The 13,688-nt window shown below is 41.0% G+C and overlaps 1 protein-coding gene across 1 annotated transcript in view; it reads right to left on the bottom strand.

Annotated features, from left to right (window-relative positions):
* AKAP13 (A-kinase anchoring protein 13) overlaps nt 1-13,688 on the bottom strand; it is a 205,591-nt gene that overhangs the window by 122,917 nt on the left and 68,986 nt on the right. The window contains exon 5 of the mRNA XM_030456754.1: nt 5,277-5,424. Within this exon, the coding sequence (XP_030312614.1) occupies nt 5,277-5,424 (148 nt within the window). The remainder of the gene's footprint in view (nt 1-5,276; nt 5,425-13,688) is intronic.

The following is a 13,688-nucleotide window of genomic DNA, read 5'->3' on the forward strand; positions in this document are numbered from 1 at the left end:
AGCAGAGCCCACATTTAAAGTGCATTTGTGTGATTTACACAGTTACTGTATTCACTCTTGCAACACAGGAAACCTTATGAAATACATAGGCACAGCACTAGCAATAGCCAGGAGCTTCTGGTTTTCTTCTGAAACCCTTTACTGTTAATAGGGGGAGTGTATAGAGATTTTTTGAAAGGCCCCCTACACTGCAGATGCCCTAAAAAAAAATAAATCTATAGAAGTGTAAGACCCCACACATGACTTCTGAAATAATTCCAATACAGATTCAATCACTTTTTCCTGTGACTGATGTCATCTACAACTGGCATCATTTCCTTTTAATTACACTGCCTAGAGCAATTATGCATACTAAAGAGGATGGACTGCAAAAAGTCTTCCTGGCTATGCTATTTTATTCTATTTTAGGGGTTTTTTTTGTTTTATAATTAAGAGTATTTTCAAATCCACAGCTGGTATTGCCAAGTAGCCATTTGTTATGCAACTTGTTTACCCTTTTGGCCTACCAGTACAAAAATTGTAATTCATGAAATACAGCTTTTTCTATTAAAAGTTGTTTCTTGGGGGAAAACAAAGTCTGTGGTAGAAGAAAATAAAGCATGAACATATGTAAAGGATTTCACAGTAAAAGTTTGAAATGATGATATTTTCAAGCTAATTGAAATTAGTCTGTGCTTTTAAATAGCAGGAAGAAAGTACAAAACAAAAACAATTGGCGACTATGGGATTAAAAACAAATTGAAGACTGAACCTGCTTCTCCACCTTCACTTACACATGGAGAGAAAGCTCCCAGGGAGTTCAGGCATTTGGAATAAATGGGAGTGTTTCAGCCCTCTGGAAAATTCTTGCAACCATTTATCAGCAGACAAAAAGTCTCTCAGCCCTTTTTCTGCCTCTAATTTTGCTTCTGCTCTCCTCTGAAACCCATAGAGGAACCCTGCACTGTTTGAGATCAACAAGAGGAAAGTGATTCTGGGTGTTACAGAGCAAAGGCCCAGAGTGATAGAACACATTGCAACAGTACACACAAAGGCAATTGTATCTCACAGAAATATCTTTTTCACTGTTTCAGTGACTTGGCTGACGGACAGTGTTATTTCTTACCCTTCATTTACTTGATAAGGAGGTGCTGCAGCTCTGGATTTGCAGTAATGGACTCTCTCTCCCTATCTGAAATTTCATTTCAAGCTCCCTCCACTGAGCTCTCCTGCATCTCCCACACACCCCACACCAGGCTTTGAATGCAAAGCAACACATTTATGCCCAATACAGCTGCTATCATGATGCCACACATACTTGCACTACATGCACTGCACAACTGCTTGAGCTCCCAGAGCAGCTGCTCACTTTTTGAGCTTTCTTCTGCAAGGAAATTCCCCAAATCTGCCCAAGAGCTTCCTGATGCAGAGATGATTCCACTGCCCATGGCAGGCTGTGGTCAGGGCTTTTGGCTCATGTGGGCAGGGATGAGGTTGCTTCTTCTCTCATTGGTTTGTTTGCCAGATCATGATTTGAGGCTTGTTACTCAGAGGCAGGAGATGAGGTTGCTGGCTTGTAGTGAAGTTTCACTTCCCTGCTTCAACACAGACTTTCTACACTACCATGTGCAATTTGCTTGGCCATTCTATGCCTGTTATCCTCCCTACCCTGCAGAGATGCTGCGAAGAAAAAAAAAAATCTACTCAAGACTATCTCATTTACTGCTGTAATAAGGACTTGGTGAAATCTCAGTTTGTGACCAGCACTAAGTAGGACCATGACAGAAGTAGCACCCATGACAGAAGGGGACACATCCATCCCCCAACAGTAAAATTTCAGCAGCAACAACACTTCAGTCACAGTTGACATCATCTCTCCATCCTTCCTTGATCAGATCTGTTGTGTTTTCTTTAATATCCAAACTCTAGTCCCCAAGCTGTGCAAGTAATGGTATCCAAATGTGAGCAATACCCAGTGCCATTACACCTTGGTCTGCCACACCAAGGAGCCTTAATGTGGTGTCTGACCAGACAGCATTTGAATTTGCTTTGCAGAACTACAGAGTGCCTCTGGTACTGAGGACCACATCTTAATTTATGGACAATTGGAGCAAGATCATTAGAATTTGAAGCACTCTAACAGTGGCAGTAAAGCAATAGGTAAATGTTTCTGGTATCTTTTTGCCCAGGCAAACAGCAGATCAGTTGGATAAAATAACCTGATTTGTCCTTAGACTGGCAAATGAACTACTGGAAGTGCAAAAAGAATCATTTACTGCCTAATTCTTGCATGTCAGTAGATTATTTTGATTCAAGTTATGACAGGTCACCTTGATGAGAAACTGATTCTTACAAGGGGAAATTATTTCCCTTATGTTAAAGCAGGGCAGGATCACCACCCCAGTCCATCCTTCAAAGCAACTGGAGAAATACAGGAAATTATTTTGTTCTTTGAGTAACTGCTGAGTTCACATTTAGACATCTTCATGTCAAAAAAGCTGTTCCCATAAATTTACAATCACAAGTCCTTTCTTCTATTATGCACAGAAATAGAAACTGACATTTTAACAGTGGTGTTAACTACATATATATTCAGTGTTTAAGGCTGATGATCAAACAGCCTAAGGAAGAGGCAGATTGCTCTAGTGATTATATAAAATATAGTAGTCATTTTACTCTGAAGTTTTAAACTTTTATTTAAGTAAAAGCTTCCAGGATTTAGAGAATCTTCACACACAATGGCAATTTAGGAGGTGTTCTGACAGTTTATGTTTTCATTCAATTTTCTTTATTTTCTCATCTAAAACTACCTTATGTTGTCAAGATTCTTTTTTAAATGTGATTTCCTTTGAAAGCCTTGCTAAAACATTCTACCTAATTTTGGCAGCAAATGTAATAGTTTCTCTTTTTTAAGGCTCCATACAAAGCTACTAAAAAAGTAAAAAAAAAAAAAAAAAAAATTAAGATCTGATTTTGCTTTTATATTCGCTTGAATAGAATTATGGTTACAGCTTTAACCCTAGACCCCGAAATCTCCTGAGGACCACTTTGAAGGACTGAAGGTTTGGGATGAGGATCAGGCAAGAGCCTCCAAGCTCAGAAGAGAAGCAGAGAGGTTCAAGGCAGGCAGTCAGAGAGGTTCTGTCTGCTTGTGAGTGAATCCTTCATCCAACTGAGCCATCCCTGACGAGCTGCTGTGCTCCCAGGGATGTGCAACACGTCATGCATTGCAGGGACAGACAAAAGATACTGAGAGCTGGAAGTGAAGGACCAGATTCTGGCTAAAAGCTGAGTTTCTTTGCAGAGCACTTGCTAAGTGCCCAGGCCTGGGTGTTTAAACAAGGGCTGGTCTCCCACACACGGTCTCTTGTTCCTGGCTAATCCTGCAGGTCAAATAACGCCAGCTCTGAGTCACCACAACCATCTCCAAGGCAACTGACTGAATATACAGCCTAAACACATGATTACTGATTCACTGTGGAGTTCAGGAAGGAGGAGGAGGAGGAAGAGCTGGGTTGAAATTCATGAAAGTCATGCTTTGATTGAACTCAGAGCACGTCAGTACTGAAGCAACACTGGACAAACGGTCCCCAGGATCCTCTTTACCACTAAAATCTTTTTCTCAGGTAGCTTCTCCAAAGTAAGGTATGAACACAGAAGGGAAAGGGTGTTATCCAAACTGCTACTTTCATCCAAGATGCCACCTCTTCTCTTGCACTACAGCCCTGGACAGTGCTCTCTGGCAAAAACGGGACTTCAGAAAAAAGGTTTTCTGAAAGGTTCATTAGTCCTTTGACTGACAAGCTGTCCTGTCCATATCTAGCATCCCACACCACATTACTTTAGTGGGTCAAAGGGAAAAAAAAAGTTCCATTATAACTAGAGGAACAATTGAGAACACTTCCTTACTTTCTCTTTGAATCACAAATGGAGTCAGATTTCCCATAAATGGCACAAAAGGAGCCCCAGGAGCCCTCCCCAGTGACTGTGTTATATTTGGGGCAGGCAGGACTGAGCATCACCCCGGGTACCACCTGGCAGCCACAGCCCCAGCTCATCCCCACTGCTGCAAGGACATCAGGGCCAGGGGTGACAGGAAAACATCACTCCCACCCACAAATCCCATCCAGTACACAGCAGCTTCTGCCCAGGCTGAAGGGGAACACTGAAGCTTTTCAGTTCCTTTCTTGGCGACGCAGCCGCAGTCCCCAGGGGGAGGTGAGGTCATGGCAGAGCCCCACGCCCACCACACAAAAGCAGGGAAGGAGTCACCCCCTCTTCTTCCTCCTCAGGGGGAAAAAATAAGCACTAATCTAATTGATTGCACGGGGCTCCAGTGGTCCCAAGCCAACGGAATAACTTTTACAGTTCATAAAAAAAAAAAAAAAAAAAAAAAAAAAGGAGGGAATGAAAGAATTCAGTGGCCAATATTTAGCTGCTCATCACCAGGGAAAAAAACTCCTTAGCCCAAATTTTACTTCACGTGCATCTCATAAAACAGTATTTACAGAGGAGATAAAAAGGCAAACTCAAAAAATACACTCAGTCACTGAAGCTATGCTACGTATAGTGAAAACATCAGGAGTTCTCACACTACTACTCATGTGCTGCATAGCAACAAGTCAGAATGAAAGGTTAATGGTAAGGACCAGTCTGGAACACACTCATTCCCACGGTCCTGAAGTCACTGAACTAAAAGTCTGAGCTGATTTGTTTTGTTTTGTTAACACCATGAAGGCTGAAAAAGAGTGGTTGGCTTCAATGTGAAAACCCACCCCATCCGGACCAGCTGTGCTGGAGGGATGGCACCAAACCATACATTGCCTTAAACTGAGAGAGTTTCAGAAATTCTGTGTTGGCTCTGATGAGAACAATGGGATTTAGGGGAAAAGGGATGTACTTCACCAGGACTACAGTAATGAACCTCCCAGAGTTAAGCAGATCAAAGTGTAGCTAGGACTTAGCAGGCTGTACATATCTCTAATCTCCCAAACGTGTCTTCCATTATCTTGCTTGCATTTAAAAGTTTTTTCTATGTGTAAAGACAACTGTATTTCCTGCACCAGAGTGCCACCATTACACATTAGATAATTGCCATCTCAGAATCACATACTCTAAGGAAATCAAGCAAGAGATTTTTAAAAGGCAAAAGCAGTCATCCAAACCACATGTTCCACTCGATGAATGTGTGAATGAGGAAAAAGACAACCAACAAAAAGCATTACATTTAAGTCCACTTGAATTAACCAAAGTTCCTAGACTGATACACTGATATGCAAAGAAAGGCAATCGTTTACCAGGAGAAATTGTCTCCAGACTCCCAGGATTAATCTTTCTTGTGCTTGTGCAGTGTTGGACAGTTGACCCAGTGAAGACCAAGTAAAAAACTACATCATCTTCAACTTTATCTTCCTCGGTCAGCTGCACTGTAATAACAGAGTCACCCTAGGGAAAAGAACAAGAAAAAAGGGTTAGGTTTCCATTTGAAAGAACTGCATCATGTAAAATAACACTTCTCTACCTCCACAGCTCCTGCTCCTTGCTCATACCCTCCTTTCACACAACTTGGGGCCCATTCTAGCTTTCAGATATTCAAGTCAGCATCACAGCCAGACAGCCAGCTAGAAAACACATTGAAGTGCAGCTCTGGGAATAGAGATGTGGAAATCTCAAGGGTATATTCAAAATACTAACTTAATATGGTGAAATCAGTCCAAGTCTGACAAACATGAGCACAGACCCCACACAGGGTTTTTTACACACACATATACATATAGGCCACCACCTATACATAGGCAAAACAACCAAACTGGCACAGCAGCCTAAAACTGCCTCTATTTTCCTAAATTTGAGCAAATTCACTAATTCTCACTTCAGCATTCACATTAGCCACTGTGTTGATAGTTTCAGTCTAAGCAACTCCATCACTGAAGATACCTCTCATCCACAACTCAAACACAGACGATACAGAAGTCTCACATCCACTGAATTTTTTTTCCACCTTCCTTACAGAACTCCAGTAACTGGTTGTATAGACAATGGTAGCTCTTTTCACCCATCTCTAAGCTCTCATCTAAGTGAAAAGTTCAGTATATGATCAAAACTAGCAGTTGCTCAAGCCCTGAAGTCTGTTGTGATCTCTTGGATGAACACTCCTGCTGAGATTTAGTGAGGCTTTCTTTCAGTAACTCAGTACATTCTATCATTTTGCTTAACTTCACTGTCAGCAGAAATAACATTCATAAAGGGCACACATCACAGTTAACCCAGCACAGGCCACAGAAAATACACCTGAAATTCCTACACCTGCATGGAGAAGAACAGGAACAATGTCTATCAACTGCAGCATTCCCTGGGGAAAGGAAGGCAATGGTTTGCTGCAGTTCCTACAACAATAAGTGAAGCATATTCATGTCATTTCACCAAACACCATTTACCCGCCCAAAGAATTATATAAATGACAAGACACCAAGAACAACAGACAGCAACCTGACCTTCTGCCCCTTCTCCATAAAGATCAAAACCAGCTGGATGCCCCTTAGCCAGCTCTCTGCCACCACCCTACTGAGCATGTGGTGAAGGTTCCAAATCTGGAAAAGATTTGGGTATTATTGTTTTGCAGATTATGCAATTCTAATTTGCATAGCCAATAGAAGATGCATGCCATTTCATTTGAAATCTCCTCCTCAGGATCACTCAGTTCATCCTTTCTCCTTGTCCAATATAACTACTCCAGAAAAATCCCAGACTTCCAAGTCCTCCTGTCCACCCATCCCCTGCTTGTATCCCTTCCCACATTCTGTCTCACATCTTCCTCATCCCAGCTCCTTTTAGGCGCCACCACTGTTTCCTCCACCAAGTTCATGTCCAGTTCTCCTCCTCTTCCTCCTGGCCTGTCTGGTACAACTTGCCAGAGGCAGAACTGCACCTTGTTTTGATAGAAAACAAGTTCTGCATTGCAGTACCCAACCAGCCCCTAGTCTTAAAAACAAACACGGTTTTGTAACATACAGGACAGAAAACCATGAATTCAATATAAGATAAATGGAGCAGTGAATCAAGTTTGCATTTCCAGAGGGTGCAGAGATACAAATGTACATTGTAGGAAAGTCTCACATGATAATATCAGAGCAGATTTCCAGCTGGGGAGAAAGCAACCATGTAGCAAAAGTATATATTGTCTATAGTCAGTGTTAAAATAAAAACAGGTGCAAAAAGAAATAAATCAAGCTTTAAATTCAAGCATGACCAGTTCACATGCTGAGCTGGAAACTAAATATTCCATTTCAAGCAAACGGATCCAGTTTTGAGCGGATGTTGAAAAAAACAAAAGCTGAAGTTTTAACCTACAAACCCTTTGTGCTTTGTTTTTTATATCCATCTCTGTTCAAACTGTTCCTCCCTTCAGGCATGAACATTCAGAATATTTAAACAGACTTACAGTGCAGGTGACATTTCAGGACACTCATCAACAGGACTGATTGTTTGAAGTTGTATGTATTAAAGAAGATTTTTAATTAAAATAAGACACAAAACAGTCCTGTGAAAGGAGAGCAAATCTGCACAGAGTGTTGGTAAGAAGACACCTGCCTGTCCCTGTGAACTCCTCATATTTCATGGAAAAGCAATTTAATTTGCAACATTATTATAAAAGGTAATTTGTATAGTTTATTATTGACAAAAAATACAAATGCAAGTAGGAAACCTCAATACCAGAGGATGCACACAACCTGAAACTGCCTAAGCCAGGACTTCAATCTATCTAGCTACCTGACCTAATTCTGAAGGTGGCCCTGCCCACTGCAGGGGAGGCACACCAGATGACCTCCAGCTGTCCTTTCCAACCTAATTATTCCACTCTTTGCTTTTTAATTTAGTTGATTTCAGTTGTAATTCAAGTCTAGGGAAACCACAAATTATCATCAGCTGTTATCAACCTAAAAGACATTTCAGCTGTGTCTGACTAGCACTTCATGGTGGAAAGATCTCTACCACCTTACTCCCTCCTCCTCCTCTGCTAGAGGACCCTCCAGCCAAAGCCTGACAGGGAATGCCAAATATCCTTATAACAGCTTTTTTTTCCCTAACTTGAAATTAAGTTGTCCTCAAACATCTTCAGCAAGACCAACAATGTGCCACTTAATTTCTGTCTGACTTACAGGTGTCTTTTGAGTTACCTCTTAGTTGCACTGTGCCTGGTACAGCTCTCTGTGCTGTGACCCGAAATCCCAGAAATAAAAGCACTAAATAAGAAATCCCATCCTCCTTTAACACACATCTCTGCTTCCCACTTATTATTAACAATTTCATTGTCCACTGCCAATTTTGTTTTGATTTTGAAAGTTATCCTCAGGCAACGTATTAATTTGAAAGGGAAATCACACAGAAGAAAAGTTCCTCTTTCCAACATTTTTAGAGTTAAAATCAGTTACAAATGCAGCCAAATTCCTCCAACCCACACAGAAGACTCTCCAACAGCCCTATTGCATCCAGTCTCTAAAAACATTTTAATTGAAGCATGTTTACCTTTATTCATTAAATATTGTTCAAAAATGTCATCTGTTCAGTATCACTGCCACACAAGGGGGTTATTACAACCCTTCTTTCATCCCAAATGGCTAAAAATGGGAGGCCAGCCTGCCAATATCCCTTTGGTGAAAGTACAGACAGATCAAAGCCATTCTCTGGAAGGCTCCAACAAATAAGAATAATTTAATTTCTAAACTAGTTTGGATCGACTAATATTTATTTGGCTTAAAGCCCATTGGAAATGAAAACATTCCATTTTGGTCCATTCATGAAAGAGGTCACCCTCTCCCTCATTAAGATCTGAAAATCCCTGTTTTCAGAGAGCTGCAGAGGAATGTGAAGAAGGTGGATGTGGCTCTTTCCTCTAAACATATTCCCTCACTCAAACCAAAGATCTGTCTTGCCAAGGGAACAGGTACACTGGAGAAGCCAAGCCTGACATTGGGCTTCAAACTACTACAAAACAACTCAGAAAGGGCTTTTAGAGGCACACATCTCTGAACCTTTGGCTTGGTTAGGGCAGTAGAAATAAAATAATCTGTAAGAAGGTCTAAAAGTTGTTACTAGATCTAAACTCCAAAACAAGACAGACAACACACCTACTTGTCTGCATATTTTGCTGGTATTAGGACAACTCCACCTTTTTAGGTGTTCATTTTTCCAGTGCTGTACTTAAAGGCACACAGATTGTGTGTAGGCAAAGTATGAGCAACTCTGAGTAATCATTTCTTTCTCAGACTTGGTTTCTGTGCCTGTTAAAACAAATTATTTCCTTCAAAGGCTTTTTATTTTTAATACATGACCTCAGCAATATTTGGAAATGACAATGAACAAAATCTTTAAGCTCAAAAGAATTAAGGTCACTCATGTTATTAGCTCAAAAATACTATCCACCATCCAAAAAGAAATCATTATTTTAAGAATTTAAAGACATCATTCTTTTCCATTTGAGATCTGTCTGTGGAAACTATCATAAAGGATCCTTTACAGTGGGACTGCTGCAAAGACTGCCCTAGTAAATGCAGCCTTCAGCATCTCCATTTGAACACCACGAACCTGGCTGTCAACAGCTGGTTTTTTCCCTGAGGAATATCAGCTCTACCAGAAACAGGTACATTTCTGTGGTCTATCCTGGCTAACAATTTTAAGTTTTCTTAAAAAAATAAAATGCAAGTTGCATTTTTATAGCTTAAGCATGGGATAACTAAACTGGTTTTCCTCCCATGGTTGATACTGGGCATTCTGAATGAAATAATGAAACGTTATCTGACTGACTAACCACCCAGTCTAAAAATACTTATGAAAATGAAGCATGTGCTAGATAGCAACACTGAAGTGGCCCAGCATTACCTTTAGCATTCTGCTTTGAATAAGAGAAACTAACAAACAGTAATGCTGCATTTGTTCTACACTTAAAAGCAAAATTCCTGGTGATGACCTCTGCCATCTCCAGCTGGTTTTCATGCAGGTAAAGCCTAGCCAGTGGTGGGAAGTCCATGTGCCAGATGGGCAGAAATTCATATACAAGGAAAGAAACCTTCCCAATATAGTTCTTCTACAGAGCTGCTGTAGATATCAGGGTGATGGATGCTTTAATAAAGAGGCTGGATTAGGTTATGGATTAGACGAGTAAATATAACCTGTCACTGGAACAAGTTTTATTTTGTTTCTGCTTTTCAGGACATAAATCAGATCCTTGTTGGGTCCTTGCTTAATGCATTATGTTGGGACACAAAAGGAGAAATATTCTTTCAAAACAGTTTGGGGTTTTTTTTCCCCTTAGTGAAGCTCTATCTAGCTCCTAAGAGAGCTGCACTGTACCCAGCCAGACTGCCCAAAATCACAATTGTGGTTTCTTCCTCCTCCAAGGAACAAAATAAAGGAACCAATAAGCCTGAATTCATTTTTAAATGGAGTTGGACTTACTCCTATCCCAGCTTCTTCTTGACACAGAGTACACAGGATTGGCTGTGACTACAGCAGGAGGCAAGTCCTTTCACATCCCTGCACTTCAGGTTTCCCTCCCAACAAAATGGGAATGATGGTTCAAATGCACCACATAGTGTTCATTCAAATGGCTTTGAAAGGAAAATCTGACTTTTCAGTCATATTATGTTTTCTTTGCAAAGTAGCTACACAGGACTGACAATAATTAAGTTAGACCAAATCAAAGCGAAAGTCAAGACAATTCCATCTCAAATTGGGAACTGGAGAGTACTCTGAAAGCAGCTGGAAGATGGAAAAAGCAACTGCAAGGCAGCTTTAGAAAATCTGGCAGAAACCATACTGAAATAATAACAGCAAAATGTAATTGTTTGGATGCTTGATGATCCATCACCATCTACCTCTGCCAGTACACTAGGTCAACAGCTAAACTTTTGCTCCTAGACAGTGTTACAGTCTTGTCTGAGTATTCTGGAAGATCCCTCCTATCCAAGGTTACTTGGGGTTGGTGCAACATGTGCTTGACCCCCTGAAGATCCACATCTGGAAAGGACACCCACAGCACATTGGACATCTCTGGGCAGAACAGAACCAGGTGCAGGCAGAACAGCTCCTGCCTGCAAAAGGAGATGGGGATTCAGGCAACAGTTTTTAGAGCAAACATGACAGCACTCTCAACTTCTGGAAAAACCCTTTCAACTGAAAAATGCTTGGATTCAGGTCTTCCCAGGTCTAAGAGCTCCAGCTGGTCAGATGTGACACAGGCACTAAGAACTTTCAATCAGTGCTGGCTCATAAGTTGCCTCCTGGTACTTCACCCCCAGATGCTGCAACACCACAGCCTGAAACATCCATCTCTAGTTGCAGATGTGGCCAAGTAACCTGCCAGACCTCAGCACACATATATAAAAGGAATAGACCCAGAGGAGGAGGACAAAGGTATCTGTTACAGCAAGATAACAGCAGTCATTACAGACATCCTAAATTTTCCCAGTATGTATTGACACAGAGCAGCATTTAGGAGAAAAATCAAACAGTTTATTCTGCAGAACTCCAGTCCCAGAAACAAAGGTAGGGCTGTGAAATCTGTCTCAACATGAGCAGCTCTAGAAATCCCTCCTTGCCTGGAGATATCCCCCTTGATAAAGGCAGTGACCTGGGTCAGGAGTGTGGAGAAAGATGGATGTCATTCAGCTGGAGTGTTGCAACCTCCTGCAGATAAAACCTCCAGGGAAAGACTCCAGAAATAAACAGAATGGCAAGCTGCCAAAGTCTGGGGTAGGTTTGGGTCCTTTTTCATAGTCAATGACTTTTGAAGCCTTGATCTTAAAAGACCCCAGAAGAGAGATGTTTTCCCCAAAATAAATTAAAAAAAAAAAATAAATCACAAGACAACAAGAATTATTGCAATGGTTTAAAAATAAATAAGTACAAATCAGTCTCCAAACCTCTTTCCCTTATAAATTAACAGCACTGCTATTACTTCTGCCAGCAAAAGGTTTCAGGTTAATGGGACGTATAGTGAGTCCCTCTGTGATGAGAAAGGCAGATTTTACAAAGCAGTCTCTTACCCCTAAGGAAAATGCAATCCCAAACCACAACATCTTGGCCACAAGGCCATCAAAAGATCAGGATGATGGCACACATTTTTCTGGCAGCCCACACAGCAGCTTAAGATGATACCTTTCATATTTCATTAACACTGCAGGGATCTCCTTGTCCAATGCCAGCCACAAAGTCATGACTGAAACACTGAGGAAGATGCAAACTCACCCAAAGGTGAGAAAAAAGAAATCAGTCCAAAAAATAAATGTAGCTTGGCCTGCTAAGCAATAAAAGTTGGTGCAAAGCAAAGTAAGGATGCAGTCAAAAGACTATTCAGTGAAGTCTCCTTGGGTAAGAGAAATATTTGGGGAAACACGGATAATAACAACAAACAGACCAAAACTGTTGCCTCCAGACCCAAGCTGGTTCCCACACATCCATTCTGAGTGTAACCAATGCTACAAACACAGCATGGACAGCCTTGACTTGCCTATCTGCAAAACCAGCATCCTTAGGGCTGATTTATTCACTCAATCTCACAGCCACACCACATCCCAAGCCAGCCCAGGTGTCCAATCTTGCAGCAGGGCTCAGTTGCAAAGAGATAAATGGCTTGAGGAGAGCAAGGGGTGAATCAGTGTGAACACAACAAACTCCAGCAGAAATGTGTCCAAATTCATTATTACTATCCCATGTCCTGTGACAGAGAATATCTGAGTTGGACTCCAATCATCCCAGAGATTAATTTTTATTGAGTGTCAAAGGACTATGATAGGTATTACATACATATTAACCAAGGAAGCTTAGAGGAAATTTCTACACTGCCAACAGAAAATCCATAAAAGTAATAGGACCCCATTAGTGCTGAAAAGGACACATGATTTATCTTTACAGAGGCATCTTCATGCCATACCACTCTGGTGCACAGAGCCAGGCAAGTTATTAGGTTGGGCTGTTAATCTGGCTGCATCATCACTTCAGCACAGGGCTCCACATTCTCTGTAGCACTTGTGTTACTAACACTGGCCCAGAGCATGCTCAGTGCATCTGTTTGGTGATAGACTCTGCTATGCCACAGTCAAGGCAATTTCTAATTGCCTTTAGCATATAGAAAAATGTGATAGAATCAACAATAAACTTCACTGCAAAATCAAAAAAATTATGAAAATTTGAAAATTGAAAAAAAGTAAAAAAAAAAAGGCAAAAATTCTGTTCAACAGTTTGTGCTATGTGCAAACACCTAGGAAAGATATGGTAATCTTATTGTTTGGGTGAAATTTGAAGTATAGTGAAGAAAACACCAATTTAATTTTTTTTTTATTTGGGCAGTTTAGTGTCAGACAGACCATTCATTTAAAATATTGTGGTTTTCTGTCCTCAGTCACCATGAGAGTACAGTCACCTGTACTGCCTGAATAAGCAACCACTGGCCAAAGTCCTAAAGCCCTTCCACAGCCACCCCTGCACTGGTCTGATACAGAGAAGGAGGTGTGAAGGAACAAAAGGAATAACTAACTCACTGGGGGTTTGCCCTCTGAACTATTAAAGTCTCCATGTAATATGACCACATGAAGAGAAGCAGAAAGACATAGGGAACTCCTCTGCTGCAGAGTATCCCCTCTGGTACCATCCTGTTTCCACAACAAGTTCTGATGTAACTATCAGAGGTATTTCAGAGAATAGGGAAACTA

Source organism: Calypte anna, chromosome 10 (assembly GCF_003957555.1).
Source record: "Calypte anna isolate BGI_N300 chromosome 10, bCalAnn1_v1.p, whole genome shotgun sequence".
Classification (NCBI taxonomy): domain Eukaryota; kingdom Metazoa; phylum Chordata; class Aves; order Apodiformes; family Trochilidae; genus Calypte; species Calypte anna.